This window comes from Parastagonospora nodorum, assembly GCF_000146915.1.
Source record: "Parastagonospora nodorum SN15 chromosome Unknown scaffold_2, whole genome shotgun sequence".
NCBI classification, from domain to species: Eukaryota; Fungi; Ascomycota; class Dothideomycetes; order Pleosporales; family Phaeosphaeriaceae; genus Parastagonospora; species Parastagonospora nodorum.
Genome location: NW_001884550.1, coordinates 949,097 through 965,063, shown reverse-complemented (window position 1 = coordinate 965,063; position 15,967 = coordinate 949,097). Strand labels below are relative to the sequence as shown.

The 15,967-nt window shown below is 51.7% G+C and overlaps 9 protein-coding genes across 9 annotated transcripts; 4 read left to right on the top strand and 5 right to left on the bottom strand.

Moving 5' to 3' along the window:
* Positions 1-264: 264 nt before the first annotated feature.
* SNOG_01513 (hypothetical protein) lies at positions 265-1,123 on the top strand (the record flags this gene model as incomplete). Its single annotated transcript, XM_001792099.1, has 1 exon — positions 265-1,123. One exon carries the CDS (start codon positions 265-267, stop codon positions 802-804), a length of 540 nt encoding a protein of 179 aa, XP_001792151.1. The 3' UTR covers positions 805-1,123.
* A 356-nt stretch (positions 1,124-1,479) lies between these two features.
* Positions 1,480-4,688, top strand: SNOG_01512 (hypothetical protein; the record flags this gene model as incomplete). The annotated part of the gene is made up of 2 exons (XM_001792098.1): positions 1,480-1,670; positions 1,754-4,688. The coding sequence occupies 2 exons, from the start codon at positions 1,480-1,482 to the stop codon at positions 4,686-4,688; spliced, it is 3,126 nt and encodes a 1,041-aa protein (XP_001792150.1).
* A 1,117-nt stretch (positions 4,689-5,805) lies between these two features.
* Positions 5,806-6,474, bottom strand: SNOG_01511 (hypothetical protein; the record flags this gene model as incomplete). The annotated part of the gene is made up of 2 exons (XM_001792097.1): positions 5,806-6,309; positions 6,388-6,474. 2 exons carry the CDS (start codon positions 6,472-6,474, stop codon positions 5,806-5,808), a joined length of 591 nt encoding a protein of 196 aa, XP_001792149.1.
* Positions 6,475-6,612: 138 nt separating this feature from the next.
* Positions 6,613-6,998, top strand: SNOG_01510 (hypothetical protein; the record flags this gene model as incomplete). The annotated part of the gene is made up of 2 exons (XM_001792096.1): positions 6,613-6,869; positions 6,941-6,998. The coding sequence occupies 2 exons, from the start codon at positions 6,613-6,615 to the stop codon at positions 6,996-6,998; spliced, it is 315 nt and encodes a 104-aa protein (XP_001792148.1).
* Positions 6,999-7,895: 897 nt separating this feature from the next.
* Positions 7,896-9,002, top strand: SNOG_01509 (hypothetical protein; the record flags this gene model as incomplete). The annotated part of the gene is made up of 4 exons (XM_001792095.1): positions 7,896-8,091; positions 8,160-8,422; positions 8,543-8,825; positions 8,851-9,002. 4 exons carry the CDS (start codon positions 7,896-7,898, stop codon positions 9,000-9,002), a joined length of 894 nt encoding a protein of 297 aa, XP_001792147.1.
* Positions 9,003-9,259: 257 nt separating this feature from the next.
* SNOG_01508 (hypothetical protein) lies at positions 9,260-9,537 on the bottom strand (the record flags this gene model as incomplete). Its single annotated transcript, XM_001792094.1, has 2 exons — positions 9,260-9,298; positions 9,379-9,537. 2 exons carry the CDS (start codon positions 9,535-9,537, stop codon positions 9,260-9,262), a joined length of 198 nt encoding a protein of 65 aa, XP_001792146.1.
* Positions 9,538-9,748: 211 nt separating this feature from the next.
* SNOG_01507 (hypothetical protein) lies at positions 9,749-12,772 on the bottom strand (the record flags this gene model as incomplete). Its single annotated transcript, XM_001792093.1, has 3 exons — positions 9,749-10,561; positions 10,748-10,898; positions 11,007-12,772. 3 exons carry the CDS (start codon positions 12,770-12,772, stop codon positions 9,749-9,751), a joined length of 2,730 nt encoding a protein of 909 aa, XP_001792145.1.
* A 155-nt stretch (positions 12,773-12,927) lies between these two features.
* SNOG_01506 (hypothetical protein) lies at positions 12,928-13,361 on the bottom strand (the record flags this gene model as incomplete). Its single annotated transcript, XM_001792092.1, has 2 exons — positions 12,928-13,119; positions 13,140-13,361. The coding sequence occupies 2 exons, from the start codon at positions 13,359-13,361 to the stop codon at positions 12,928-12,930; spliced, it is 414 nt and encodes a 137-aa protein (XP_001792144.1).
* Positions 13,362-14,226: 865 nt separating this feature from the next.
* SNOG_01505 (hypothetical protein) lies at positions 14,227-15,720 on the bottom strand (the record flags this gene model as incomplete). Its single annotated transcript, XM_001792091.1, has 2 exons — positions 14,227-14,456; positions 14,502-15,720. The coding sequence occupies 2 exons, from the start codon at positions 15,718-15,720 to the stop codon at positions 14,227-14,229; spliced, it is 1,449 nt and encodes a 482-aa protein (XP_001792143.1).
* Between the last annotated feature and the right edge of the window lie 247 nt (positions 15,721-15,967).

Below are 15,967 nucleotides of genomic sequence, written 5' to 3'. Positions count from 1 at the left end.
ATTTTCCTTGCGCTGTCCTTGCGCTGTCCTAGTCTTCAACGGCGGTCCGCCCGTATTCTTGCTCTCCTTGCTCCCTCGCCCTCACCCTCACCTCAGGCACATCGTTTGGCATCATTTGTGGTTATCGCTTCACTCATTCAGCGGTTCCACGTTCACTCTTTCCGATAACGACATTCCTTACTTAATCGCTAAATCCTAAACTGACCTCGTCATCACGTAAACAAACACGACGGAAACGTACAGAAATAGCACCGAACACCGAAAATGATGAACATCAAGCATATTATGGCGCGCGACAACGACAGCGAGGGCCTCAGCAACACCCACGTTGCGCTGCTCGTCTCCCTGCTTATGCTCGTTCTGCTTGGCATGATTCTCATCGGCGCCCTCATGTTCCTGCGAAGCATGCGCCGTGCACGCAAAGCAGCCGAAGCAAACTCACAGCTCCCCCTCTACGAGAAGCGCCAATCAAACCACCGCCTCACCATCACTGCCATGCCCTACAAGGGCCGCGAGTCCGTCGTCGTCTACGAAAAGGAGCAGCTGATGCGCAGCAACCCGGAGTCACCCTCCAGCCCAGTGCCCGAAATCCGCATCACATTCCCCGACGAGGTCGACGAGTCAGGAAAGCGACAGTCTGGTCGGGTCGTTGTTGTTCGTGTTGGAGACCACAGCGTCGGGCTGGAGCCTGTCTCAGAAGACGACCTTCCCCCCTACCAGCGCGACGCCTCGGATCGCTTTGACTCGCTCGATCTTGACCGTATCGGCGGACTGAAGGAGAAGGACAGCAAATACTACTCATAGTCGAGTAGCATATCGGAAATGCCCGGCTGGACTTGCAACGAAACGTCCGGCTGCCCGGGTCAGCCCTTTGGCTACGATCGATTATTTTTATGACAGCTCTACCGTCAATTGTCAGTTTCTGGCCCGGTGAAGGAAGTCAGCATGACTCCAGGCGGTTGTATATTCTGGGAGATGATTGCACATACGCACATGAGTCGTTGCCATCTTCGATCGAGGTCATGTCCTCCTATATAACTCTTATTCTTAATGTATGATATGCCATCTCAAGCGACTGTACATGAGCAGCAGGAGAGCGAATACACAAATTTTACCCATCCAGCACTGGCTAGATGCATGCTTTGGTCGTTGGCGTTGTGAACGAGCGTGTGCCATCCGGAGTGAATTCTTGGTCTGCAGCTGTGTTCCAATGTGCATGTGAAGTCAAGCTTCAGCCCAAGCAATTGTCAAACTGGATGAGGTGTGAGCCATCCAATGACGCTGCGCACCTGCATGAACACCGAACGGCTGCTTTCGGCACCTTGGAGCTTAGGGGAAAAGTGGAGCCATCGACGGCTCGGGCTCAAGATCCATCCCAAGCAATGCAAGCCAAACACCATCAACACAGCTGGCCCAGAGACGTTGCCCATGGACACATACGCTCCTTAGAATTCCAATTCCCTGTATTTGACCTTCACCATGCAGCCCGGGGAGGTATTTACGCCAGCATCCGAGATTACGGGTGCTCGCAAAGAAAAAGTTGTCACCAAGACACCTCAACTCCCTAAGCGCAGCGGCCCGCCAGTCGACGAGGACAAGGCGCGACGAGCAGCTCAGGTCCATTTCAAGGCTTCGCATGGACTCATTACCGCTTTCTTCACGCTCATATTGTATGTTCCGCTCCCCATTGATTCGCATCTCCTCAATTCGAGCTATTCGAGCTATTCGAGCTATTCGAGCTAATCGGGCGCAGAATACTTCACATTGCTGGCATATACCTGTTCACCAGCGGCTTCCTCCTCACGCGATTAGTTCTCGACGACAAATCCGAATGCGCCATCCCTCCCATCGATGCGGCGCGCGCCTATGTCCCCGGAGACGCCCAGAAGGGATGCTGGCATCCCAAGACATTCGACAAGGCCATTGTAATAATAGTTGACGCGCTACGATATGACTTCACTGTACCTTTGGAAGCACAGCTCGAGCCTACAAACCTCGCCTCCGACCCAAGCCTCCCGCCCGTCGCACCCCGCCATTTCCACAACGCGTTCCCTGTCTTGTACGAGACAGCACTGAAGCAGCCCAACAATGCTTTCCTCCTCCCGTTCATTGCAGACCCGCCTACCACGACGCTACAGAGACTGAAGGGACTCACGACGGGGACGTTGCCCACCTTCATCGACGCCGGCAGCAACTTTGCGGGCACGGCGATTGACGAAGACAACCTGGTAGCCCAGCTGAAGAATGCGAGCAAGAGAATTGTACATTTGGGCGATGACACCTGGCATGCTCTCTTCCCAGGATACTTTGAGCCCAATCTCACCCACGCATACGACTCATTCAACGTTTGGGACTTGCACACGGTCGACAATGGGGTCACGGAGCACATCTTCCCCCTGCTAAAGGCAGAGAACACAAGCAAATGGGATGTCATCTTTGGGCACTACCTGGGTGTTGACCACGCTGGCCATCGCTATGGACCCGATCATGCTGCTATGACGGCGAAGCTCAACCAGATGGATGAGGTGTTCCGGCGTATGATCGAAGAATTGGACGACGACACGCTTCTTGTAGTCATGGGCGATCACGGCATGGACACCAAGGGCGATCACGGTGGCGAGTCGGAAGACGAAATCGAAGCTGCGCTGTGGATGTACTCGAAGAAGGGCGTCTTTGGCCGCAGCTCTCCCGCATATGTCACACCTCCCCACTCAGCCAAGGTGCGGCCTGTGGCTCAGATCGATCTTGTGCCGACCTTGTCACTTCTGCTCGGCATGCCCATCCCATTTAACAACCTCGGAAAGCCGATCGAGGAGGCTTTTGTTGGAAAGAAGGGGTCTGACTTTGAGAACTTGGCCATCGTCAATCGCTTGGCAGCTGCACAAATCCATCGTTATCAACACGAATACGCCATAGCTCGTGGATTTGACGAGAGCACTCGTGCCAGCTCTTTGGCTCTTTGGGCTGCGGCGAACGAGGCTTGGAATTCGCTTGGGAAGAAGAGCAACAGCGAGCAGTTCCAGAGTGTTTACAAAGCGTTCGGTGCCTACCAGCGCGAGACCCTCAGTATTTGCCGCGCTTTGTGGGCAAGATTCGACATCCCTCGGATGCTGACTGGTGTAAGCATATTGGCTTCCACTTTGATCGTCCTCGCCATGTATGCGCGTGGACTTTCTGGAGATAGAACAGAGTTGACTCCAGCCTTCTTCACTCGTGGCATGATGGGTGCTGCGGTTGGTGCCCTGGTTGGCTTTGTTGCTGATTTCGCCCTGCCAGACGTGGCTCAAGATCAAGTGCTGATCTTCTCTACCGCCTTGTTCACTATCCTCGGCATGTCTTCCACTTTCTTCTCCCTCCGACAACGTGTCTTATCCCCCTTCCCCGCAAGCATATGGGGCTGGACGAGTGTTTTTTTTACATTGGCTCTCTCAGTTGGTTTCGCGGCCAACTCCTTCACTATCTGGGAAGACGAAATTCTTCTTCATTTCCTCACCACCTTTGGTGTCATCGCCGTGGTGTCTTCTTTCCGTCAAAAGAACAAGGTAGACCGAACGCTTGGGATCTACCACTCTGTTCTTTTCACCGTCCTCCTACGTGTCGCTTCTTTCGCCCGCCTTTGCAGAGAGGAGCAGATGCCATACTGCAAATCCACCTACTACGCCTCTGCGCTTTCCACCACGTCTGCACCCTGGCAATTAGTTATTCCTGGTGCCGCCGCACTGCTTGTGCCCACCTTCATCATTGGGTACTTCGAGGGCACTAAGAGCTACCAAAACACAGCAAAGCTGTGGCTGGGTCTTGGTCTGCGCTTTGGTCTCATGCTCGCTGCAGCCTATTGGGCGCTTGATGCCGCGGATGACGGCGACTGGTACCCACAATGGTCCAACGTCATCAGCATCACCAAGAGGGCCTTGGCGCAGATTGTGCTGGCCATCAGTCTGATATTCGGATACCTCATATACAACTGGAGTAAGCCTCTCTTGAGCATCATCACCAACGAGTCGCAAGACAAGGACGGTGCACCAAAGCAGGCCATCACAGTCCTCGGTTACGCAAATGTACATGGAAGTAGGTATGCTTTGCTCATCACTATCTGGTACCTTGCCATCGCACTCCTCCAGAAGCCAATGGGAGCAGGCGCCATCGGCATCCTCGTCTGGCAGCTTTTCTCTCTCTTCGAAATCATCGACACCAACAATCTTCATACTTCTTCCATCGGACCCGTTGTCCTCGGTCTCCTCGGCTCTTTCCACTTCTTCAAGACGGGTCACCAAGCCACTCTCAGCTCGATACAATGGGAGTCCGCATTCATCCCCCTCTCAACGATCCGTTATCCATGGACCCCAGTCATCGTCGTTTTAAACCATTTTGGCGCGCAAATTCTATGTGCTGTCGCCGTTCCCGCACTCGTGCTGTGGAAAGTCAAACCCCAGCAGAAAGGCTTGCTGGGCGCCATGGCCAAGGCGATCGCAACACACATGCTCTTCTACGCGACCATCTGCCTCGCTACCACGATGTGGGCGGGTCATTTACGCAGGCACTTGATGTTATACCGGATTTTCAGTCCGCGCTTCATGCTCGGCGCGTCGTCGCTGCTGATCGTAGACATTGTGGCGATATTTGTGGGCTTGTGGGGTGCACGCATGAGTATTCTCAGCGTCGCGGAGGTGTTTGGATTCGGTGGGTAAGAATCCGGAATGTACAGTATACCCTAGGAACAGAGGGTTTGCATGCGTCCTGCTGGGCGCCACAATATTGTTGAGTCTTGTACAGCATCGCGATTTATGCGTAGATATTTTATACGTTGAATGTTTAAAAGTATTACTGCCTCCTTTTTGCTTCTGAAGTTCCATCATCGTGCGTGGTTCGCATGGCACAGCTCCCACCAGCGCCCAACCCAAACACATCCACACACACACACCGTCCGGCCCATGCCGCGCCCGTTTGCCACACCTCGCAGCCTATCGTATCTCACCACGTCAATTGCGCGGCGTCAGCCATCACCGCAGGGTCCAGGTAAAGGTGAGTGCGAACCGAAGCGGGCCATATAAGATTGCATTGTGGAATTGTTCTCCATCTCTTCTACACCAACCACAATGGCGCCAGGAAAAGTGATTACGCTCCTGGAGAAACTCTTGGAGTCGCAAATCGTTTCGGGGAACCGGAGTGTGGGCGACTACACCATAGGGGTGCCGGCTGGGCGGTGGATATTGCCTGCGATTTAGTTCTTTCCTGATTCATGGGTTGTTCCTCATGCGCAGCTCATAGCTACAGTAGCAAAAGTGCTACTGTATTGCTATTCAAGTTTCTGAGTTGCAATCTGGCACTGTTGCTTTCCCTACTTCTTCTCCACTTTCCTGTGTTACACATAGCGTCCTGCCAATATAAGGCTTCCAGGTTGTCATGACTGCGGAGTCCTCTGGACATCAATAGTAAGGCATCAGCGATGCTAGGAGCTGCAATGAAACGGTCTGATCTGCTCATCATACCCTTTTCGTCATTTCATGGTACGAAAAACTTCGACCAACTCCTCGTCTCTTCACGCAAACACGTCAAAACGTGCGGTCTTTCACACGACAAGTGATTTTCATTGTATTGATGCATGTTCGTGAATTCGATTTTATGAAAAGCAACGATACACAACATGGTTAACAGACTGAAAGGAGAAGCATTCGTTGACGTCCTCTGCCGTACCATCCAACATCAACAACAAACCCAATACCCACTGTGCCCGTCAGCCACACTACCTGTCAGACGTTTGACTTGCAGTTCATTGCGAGCGTGAACTTGCCCCCGATCACCTCCCTAGACAAACACCCTCACAATATCCACCCATTGACAAGCTGGATTCTGCGGCTGGCCAACCAAACCAACTCTCCAAATAAGCGTCTCATAAGAATACGCCCACTTTGTCGCACAAATGTACCAATTCTTCGCGCGCAGCGGCGGCTCAAAGTACGTAATCGGATCGACGAGGTCGTTCTGGTAAACATTGATGTACATGCTTCCCGACGCTTCAAAAAGCACGATGGAAGGGGCATACCATCCCGGAAGGAAGATAGCGTTAGCGACATTTGAAGTCGGCGAGATGGACAGCTGCATCGCGGAGGGAGCGATGATATTGCCGCCGGACCAGAGGTTGTAGCCTAGGAGGCCGACGGTGTCGAAGTCGCTGACGTTTGTGCTCGCGCTGACGTTGTGGTAGAAGGTTGTGTAGAGAGAGGCAGGGTCGGTCACTTTCTCGCCCGTGAGGCAGAGGCCTTCGATCGCGGCGCCTTGGTGACAGGCGCCGAGGGCGGTGCTGAGGTTGTTTTAGGGCATGTTCAACTTGTGTGGGAGATGGGACTTACTCGTTGAGAGTTGCATTGTCGGATTTGATGATCAGACGGAAGTGGGGGAAGAGACGTTGTAATACTGGTCCTGTGCAGCCACAATCGACGCAAGGGCCGCAAATGCGAGTACAGCGAGCTTCATGATGAGGAATGAGATGATGATGTGCAGTCTGGCGATGACTATAGTGTTGCAAGTTGCTATTCGATCTGTTGAGTTTGAACACTGCGGAATTGTTGCAGCCGGAGGAAGACGATCTTTATATGCCTGAGAGCTGTACACATGACACTGGAAGGTGCTGGCGGTGAGGGGCTGAAGCGCAGCAGGAATCTCTGCACCCTTGCCTGCTGTTCACAGAAGTCGCGATTGCCGTTCTGTATACCAGAGAAGGGCAGTGTCCCAACCAACCAGATTGCGTACTCGCACGGGAGGGACTCCTTCAATGTTGTACTTGTCCCCGTATTGCACGAGCCTCGATGGCTAGGGAGTAGATTCATGCCAGTTGCTGCCCTCGTTGCCAGGTTTGATGCTGAAGGTTGGTGTGTCAGGAGTGGGGTTAGCTCGTATAGCTATATTGCTATGCTGGAAGTTGTCACTATCATTCGACCAGCACTAAGCTCTACCTCGAAGAGCTTGTGGCCTCAAAGTCCACGGCGATGATGCGGTAAGTCTCCCCAGGGTACACGCGGCTGCGCGCCCGCTCAATGTAACGCACGTTACCCGGTTGCCCAAGATGTGACTGAAGGGACGAAGGCAGAAGCGAATTTATGACGGAGAGAGCCTTCCATGATTCCTTCCCTTGCTAGATGACGTTTATCACAATCCTTCCTGGTTCAATGCTGTTTCGACAAGCCATGGTAGGCAGCATTTCAACTGCTCTTTGCCCTCCAGCACCAAAAGAAGTCGTGGAACTAGTGCGATTCCTGAAGGGGAGGGAGTGGTTCACGGGCCTGCCAAGCCTCTAAGCTCTGCTAGGTTTTTGTGCGTCATCGCCGGACTCCGACAACAGCGAGGGTACATATATACGCAAATGGTTATTTGATCGCATCTGGGCTTCGTGCTCTTCGTCCACCGTGACTGAGTAAAGAAGGGGTACATGGTGCTTGTAGACTACTAAGTGACGGGCGGGTGTTTGTGAACTCATGTTTGCTTATGGCACGGAGATCCGCATCGAGTCGAGTCTAGACACTGCATAGAAAATGTCTAACCAGTACCATAATCAACGGCCATATTGACCGAGTTGCCTCGCGAATAAACACTCTTCCCTAGTTCTTCCGGGATGTATGACGTCACGTGTACCCGCATCTCGAAGTATGCATGTGCTAAGTATGAGAGTCGCCAAAACTTAAAATACCATCTTTAGTTTCTTACGTTCTACATAAATACAAAGGAACACAAAAATCAATCAATAATCCAGATTGTCACCATGGCACCAAAGATTTTTATGTAAGGTTACACCACATGCGCCTCACCAAACGTACATACTAACTCGTGGTGTAGTACCGGCGCCACTGGCTACATCGGTGGTGATACACTTTTCGCGCTTTACGACAAACATTCGGACTATGAAGTCACAGCACTCGTACGAACAGGTACACATTTACGCGATCTTCTATCGCTTCAAAGCAAGTCTAACCAATGAGGCAGAGGAGAAGGCTCAGCCTGTGAAGAAGGCGTTCCCTAATATCCGCATCGTACTTGGTGACCTGGACAATTCCAAGGTATTGGAAGAAGAATCCGCAAAGGCGGATGTGGTCATACGTACGCAAGACCCCATTTTACAACCCTTCGTCGATCACGAAACTTACCAATACGAACAGACACTGCAGATGCATCAGACCACGAAGGCGCAGCAAAGGCCATTGCGAAAGGTCTTGCATCGGGCCATTCTAAGGAGAAGCCTGGATTCTATCTGCATACCGGCGGGGCTGGTATCCTCTGTTGGGAGACCATGCGTGACGACAACAAGCTCGGCGAATGGTCAGAGCGAGAGTACAACGACTGGACTGCAGTACAAGATCTCACCGACTTACCAAAAGATGCATTCCACAAGAACGTTGACGATCTTGTTCTTTCCTCGGGATCCGAGGCGGTGAAGACGGCGATTCTGTGTCCACCCACCATCTATGGTACGTACGTGTCACCAAGATCATGTGCAAGACTGACTTGAGCAGGACGTGGAAGAGGCCCATCTCATCAAAGAAGCCGCCAGGCTTATGAATTGGCTCATTTGGTCCTCACGGGCAAATATGTGCCTATCATCGGCCAGGGCAAAGCTCGCTGGAACAATGTTCACGTAGCAGATCTTGCGCAACTCTTTGTCTTGTTGACTGAAGCCGCGGTAAATAACAACACTGACTCTGAGCTCTGGAATGAGAAGGGTTACTATCTCGTGGAGAACGGTGAGCATCTCTGGGCAGACTTGGCTCGCTTGATGGGCAAGAGGGCACACGAGCTGGGCCTTGTCGATAAGAAGCTTGAGGAGAACAGTCTGGGTAAAGAAAAAGGCCATCGACCAAGCGGGCTTCGAGGCTGTAAGCTGGGGCTTCAACAGTCGCGGCAAGGCCGTGAGGGCGAAGAAGGTGGTCGGCTGGGAGCCTAAGGCACCAAGCATCGAAGACACTGTCGATGAGATCCTGAAGGATGAGAAGAGCAGGTTGGACAAGAATTAGATGGAAGGACTTGCTATAAATTTCAAATCTACATAACTGTTCAAAGTCACACAGCTCCAGTCCTCAAAGCACTCATCCCACTCGCCATTGCCGGCACAATATGCCCTGCAATCGGCGCTTGTGCACCCCCTACCAGAAGGAAAATGTATCTCACCAAAACGCTGATCTCGTCCGTGACGAGATGTATCCCAGATGTCAACTTCCCCGCTCCCGCAACAACCTCACACCCAAGCAACAGTCTCATATTCGCCAGCCCACTATTCCGCCAACTCAAGCTCGGGGACGCGTAAGCCAGACTAGTCGACGGGTCTTCAGCCATGTAAATCCCCTTCCCATGCGCGGCCCCAGTGCGCTGCAGACTCGTACCAGAACACACCTTCAATCCCTGGGCGAGAATAGCGGGGAGTCGATCAAGCGTTGTGCCGTGGAAAAGAACATCTGACTTCCTACCCGTCCACGTCATCCTTGAAATGAAGTCGCTTTCCAGCTTCGGACGCGCATTGGCCAGGACAAATTGATGCGTGCCTGCTGGCATTGTGGGGACTTTGCACAGTCCAGTCGAAGGATGCTATGTAGCCTCTGTGATGCACACACGCCCAGCATGGGTAGGTAACTCGGCGTCTTTGTGGTAGGAGCGCAGGACAGCAGAGACATTGACCGCATGGCTGATGAGTTTCAGACTTGGAAGAGAGTTTAAGATGGTTTTGACATGTTCCAAGTTGCGGATCGGACATGCGGGGAGTAGTTCAGTTCGGCCCAGTTAAGGCTGCAGCGTAGACGGATGTGAGCATCAAGTCGACGACATAGATGTCCGCTCGTAGCTCGGGAATACGCACGTCGAGGGGAAGAGCGTACCAAAGCCTTGCGCAGCCTACCATGTCGCAGGGTACCGATCGTTTGATTTGAGCTTTTGGCGAGGCTTGGAGCGAGACATCGCATGCGACGCATGATTGACCTAGGCAAGACATTTTCTCCTTCAGGCGCTTGTGGAGGTCGGCAATATTGACGTTCCCAATCTGTATTTGAGTGTAGATTATAGATTGAAGTTGCCACGTAAATGCAGATTGTGAAGTTTTGCAGACGTTCATACGAGTCGTACGAGCATCGGTCGAGCATGTCGTGTGGTCGAGAGTGTCAAGGTCCTTGTCTGTGTTGAAATGAACGCAGAATTCAAAGAGTTCGCTATGCGTGCTCGGAAACACGAGGCGCAGCAGAAAAGTATTCGCTCCGGCTGGTATACCCATCGCTTCTCGTTGAAGATCTGTAAAATGATTCAGGGGAAAGTTGATCTCAGCCTCGTCCTCACCAACTCTTTCTACGATGTCGATGAATCCTGGTGGTAGATCGTCCATCTCACGATCCAGCTGACTATTGTTTGGGAGGCCAAGCTCCTGCAGCAGAAGTGCAGTGCCCTTCGGATCTCTCTTCCTCATGCTTTTAGTAAGACCTTCCAGTCGTGTGGCTTCGGCTATAATCTCATTTTCGATGTCTTCCCAGAATCTTGTTGCTTCTTTGAGTTTCATAGTCCATGTCTCGTCGCTAAACCATTCGACGCACATCTCTAATATGCCAGCAAGAGATGAAATTGCAGTCTTGTCGTTTTCGTTTATATCGTCACTTTGTATCCACCCGGCTATCATGATCTCCGCGACTGCTATAGGAATGGCTCTTCTGGAGACTGTAACTGAAGCTGCAAGAGAGGCTTTCGTGCTGCTTTGATCTGGTTCATTAGATACAGCACTTACAAGCACTGCTTTCTGTGTTACAATGTGTTTTGATGGCAACCCTGGTATGTCCAACCCTTCGTGTTTCGCGTCCCATATCCGATAACATATCTCAACAGCTTCTGGAGAAGCCTTGAGTAAATCATCTAAGCACTCCTTGACACTCAGAATACTATGCTCATTCAGCTTCAGCTTGCATACTACCTTTAGCATCAGTGCTTCAACGCGTTTGCCTTCCACTTTTCGCAGACACTCTAGTATGATTTCCGTTTGTGTGTACCAGATATGGTTGGTCTGGATACATCGCATAGCCTCGGAGCCAATGCCGGCGACACCTTCAAATGCTATGAGAGTACTGGTGTATTTCGACAATGTAGTTATCCATGATAGATGAGCCGGCTGAAGGATACGTGGGATACGTGGCACTGCGGAGCCGCGGAAATGCCTCTGGACAGGGCAGAAAATCGTCTGGATACGCTGCATGAACTCGATCCATTGGGCGATGCCCATTGTGCGAAGGGAATACTCTAGTGCTTCCTCTTCTTCAAACACACTGGCCTTTGTCTGTCCCTCGAGCCACAATTCCAGGAGGTCGAACCAGCACAGTGCCCACCTTTCTCCATTTGAAAGAAGGTTAGTGAGATCGATAATGGCTTCCGACATGCTCCCGTTTGCTTTGTGCATAACATCAGACAATTTTTCGACCGAAGTGTCAGGCAAGCCCGTAGACTCAACGTTAGTGAGACATCTGCCACATAGCGATGAATCGACAACAGCGCTTCCCGCCACATTGATCGCCAGTTTTCGACGATCGAGGTCAATATTCGGCTTGGAGGTAGACCTCCACACCTGCATTAATGCATCAATAATGCTTTCACCGGGGGTGGCCATAGGCTCTCGTCCAAGCACGCGGTCCCTGCAGAATACTTCGATGTAACTCTCTAGTGGGTGGCGAGTCTCATCCTCTCCCACAAGAAACGATAAACCCGAGGCTTCTTTCGTGGTGTTCTTTGTATCGGCTGTCCGGATGTGTGATACCGCCATCGTCTTTCTAGGCTTCGACAGCTCGGCCTTCACAGCTTTGTAAATCTCTACAATGCTTTCGATCCCATCCATGACTGGCATAATGATTTCATTTCTATTGGGCCAGAATTGCCTCAACGCGTTTACTGTCCTACCAAACGCACGGTATTCGAGGAAAAGATCCGTCCAAGATGATCCGTCGTCGATGTGGGCACATACAGCTTCCCGGCACTCTTCCATGCAGTTTTCGATGCCAAGACGGAGCCAGTCCTCCCAAGTGACATTGCATAGATCTTCCGCGCTGGCGTCTTCCATAACGCTCAGAAGACTATGTATATGTATTACGTGTTGCCCCCCAAGCCGGTCCCGGTTGTCCCACACCTGAAGGATAGCGTCGTAGAGGTTGTTTTCTGGTTTGTACGGTATCTTACATGTCGCCTCGAATATGTCCAGTCTTTTTGTTGTGATAGGTCTTGCAACTAGAAAATCTCTGAAGAATAGCATTTTCTCCACATGGCCGAGTCCTGAATCATTTGCTCCCAACTCGAGCAAACATGCCACTCTTTCCAGGACTCTGCCGATGCTCTCTCTTGTGCGATTCGGTACTTCGACGATGATCCCGCGCCATTGCAAAAAATTCTTTATCCCATCATATCGTGCGACCAGGCCATCTCTTAACGTATTTGCCTGTCCTGTGATCATATCCGGTCCTTCAAGCGCGACGAGGTCTGACACAAGTGTGAGTTTCTCGCAGTCACAGCTTGCAAGATGCCTGATGCGCTGTACATTCGGCTTCCAATACGTCCAAAGTCTCCACACAGGAAATTGCGAATCGAGGATATGTTCTGGTAGGAGATGGCCTGGTGGTGTAGTAATCGGGGACGTCCTTGCAAGTTCGACCATCCAAAGCACCGACTCATACGCCGCAGCCCAGTCGTTTTTCAGCCTCAGACCCTCCAGCTGAGTCGCATAGTCTGTGATAGCCCGGCTTGCGAGTATCGCAAACTCTGGTACGATGTCCATATTGGGAAGCGCCATCTCTCGCAATATATGACATACACCTGCGAGAAACCACTCTGCAGCCCGTTGTCCTTTTGTTGCAAAAGGTAGTAGCTTCCGCGCCCACAGCGCTTCCAAGTCCGTTACCCTGGAGGCAGAGCTGCCATCATTCGCAGCAATCAGACACTGTAGCCACATCTTTCAAGCCCCAGTAACTTTCCTTGCATCACGTTGAGGTCGGCATGAAGTAGTGCTCTCAGGCTCTTTGCAGTGATCGCGTGGGCTGCGGCAGCAACAGCAACATCTCTCGCTTCGTGCGAGGTAATCAGTATCGCGAGACGTATATCTGCGTTCCGGCTGGCTGATCTTGCCTTTTCTTTTTTAGATAAACCTCTGTCTGTTCGCGGAGAAGGCCGTAGGGAAACTTCGGGTCTGAGGGGTGCAAGACACCTGCAGCTGCGTCGATGGCCTGGTGCCATTCCTCACTGTGATTTGGCTTGTTGAAGAGGACAGAATTCTTTAGGGATATAGTTTTCTTGCCCCAGGGCATGCGCAGTCTTTTGTCGTTGGGTCGTTCGATCGTGGTCGTGGTGGAAGATTTGAAAGTATCCATGGTCCTCGTGACTGCAGTAAGTGCTTTAGATAGTGGTAGAGGATTTTCTTAGAAGGTTGTGATGTTGATGCGATTCCTATTATGGTGCAAGGAGTGGGGTGGTGAAAGTAAGCATGTCAAAGAGCTTCGAGACTTTCAGACCTTCCTCCAATTTCTTGTAGATTTATGAATACATAGGATGTCGACTGAGAAGCACGTAAAAAGCTGTCAAGGAAAGTAGTGATGATTGAGTACGGCTTTACGAACATAGTAGTCGAGGCTGAGTTGACAGTGCAGTCTATGATAATGAACAACAACCCTGCACAAGCGGTCTACCTAAAGAGGGCATGCTAGGCGAGTCCACAGGAGCTACCGAGGACCACTTTCATCTGTAAGAGCGGACTTAGCTGCGGATGAGGCTGAGCCCGCAAGACTCATACTCTATGGGTAACTCACCGGGGCCAGAAGCAGTTAGTTTGTCGTCGATCATGAACGCTAGGGGACGGTTAATGCATGATTGTGGCAGAAAGACTCGACAAAAAGTAACACCGGATAACGGCACTTGAGGCTCGGTGTCTGAGAAGCACGGCTTGACGATTGCGTGGGTTGAGAACTGCCTTGTGGCTGAAGCTTATCATAATATGTCGAAAGATCATTGGCTCTAACTGCAGGGTTAGGCGAGTGCTGAAGGGCCAACAACCAATGTCTGATAGCCTGACCACTCACGCGTAATACCGTGCTTCTGTCGTGCGACAATCATGCTATCCAGGTCTGATACGAGGCGGATTGCGGTGGAGCGACTTAGCCTTGAAACATTGCAGTTGGATGTGTGCCTGAGCCACACTTGTCTGATGCCAGGTGACTCGACCAAGCAGTGCCATGTTCACTACATGACACTACACGTGTTTGGATCTTGGTCTGGGGCAGCGCCTTGATTCTGTCGCAAGTATGAGGCCGCCTGCTTGATAAAGTCGCCTGTCTTGTGGAAGCAGACTCGATTTCCTTTGGCGTCGAGCACTGCTTCGCCAATGCTAAAGTCATATGCCTGTCCAGTATGACTGTCTCGAGCGGGGCACTTGAGTTGCTCGATCGCTTTCTGCTCCAGTTCGGGCACTGCTTTGCGTTAGTGGTGATGCTTTTGAAGGATCATAGAGCACATACATGTAGCAACATAGGCGAGAAATTCATCGACCGCCTTGCGACTGGGCAGCGTGTCTGCACTCTGGTCGGTCAAGAGAACATTTGAAAGCTTTTCCATGTGTACAATTGTGTCAGACCGAATGCCCTTTGACATTTCGTGCTGCGCGACACCCAATGCAGCCAGAGGCTTGCCTATTGGATGAAGGAGGATGCCTTTGATATCTTTTGGCGTGAACATTTCTCGACTCAAAGGGTTCCGTAATACGCCGTTGTTTGCTGTGATAGCCTGAACCAATTCATCCATGCACCATGCGTAGTTGTCTTCTGTGACGTAAAAGTTGGCTCGCGGAATGTCCTTGATCTCGTCGCCCAACATGGTTTCGGTGTTTGCATAATTCCTCGTTAAGAGCTCGTGTTCGACATGCATGAGAGCATGTTCGCAATGGATCTTTAAATTGTCGGGTAGGGTAGATTGAACAGCTTCGGTTCGCTTCACGAGGACATCGCGGACTGCGTCATCATCGGCGCCTGAAGGCTTGCCATGAGGCACACGTATCCACTTCACTGTGTCCTCCAAGTCCGAGATGGCGATGCTAGCGGCTTCCTCTGGGCGGTCGCGCATCCTACGTGCAACTGAGCGAGCGCTGCCTGGTGAGTTTGTTGTTATGCCCTGGCTTACCCCGCCCCCTTCAGCGATGGCTTGAACTTTTGCAACATTCTTCGATGGAGGTAAGCCAGCTTTTCTCTGGAGGTTCTGAAGATGGAGCAGATCGGCAAGAATGCTTCTCGCTTTCGCCCGTAACGCTGTGTAGCCTTGTGTCAAGTCTTGCCTTGTAGCGTCCAAGTCACTATTCACTTCCGGGTCTTGTACTTGAGATAATTTCCTCGCGTGTTTCGCGGGTGCGACCTTCTTGTATCGACCGGTTTTCGGATCCCATTCGCGCGTCTCTGTCACGGGTGGTTTGACAACGGATGGCGCTTGCTTTTCAGGAGCCGGAGGATCAGGTTTCCTTTGCAAAGTCTCCAAGTATCGTGTCACATCTGGATCCCGAGGAGCCAGAGTCTTCAAGTCTTTTGCGTTGTCCGTGGCAGCCTCCAGCCAACCCACGGAGATGTAATGCTCCACGAGTAACTTTCGAGCTGCAATCGCTGGCGGATTTCGAGAAACATCTTCCAACAATTCCGCTATGAGGGCCATGTCCGGCTCGCCCAATCCGGCCATTCCCGTTGAAGCGGCCATGGTGACAGGGCCTGGAGGATTTGTCCGCAAGCTTTGTCGCATGGCTCAAGGGGAAATAGTAGTTTTGATCAACGATAACATGGAGAACGTAATCGAGAACGTAACGGAGAACGTAAATGGACCAGTGCCAAGTCTTCCAGTCCGCGCAGGTGCGCAGTTAGGAAGCTACGCACGGTGAAGTGAATAAAGAGCGTTTGTCTAGCCTACGGTGAATGGGTGGGAGGTGAGGCCTGCGCCTTGCTCTCCT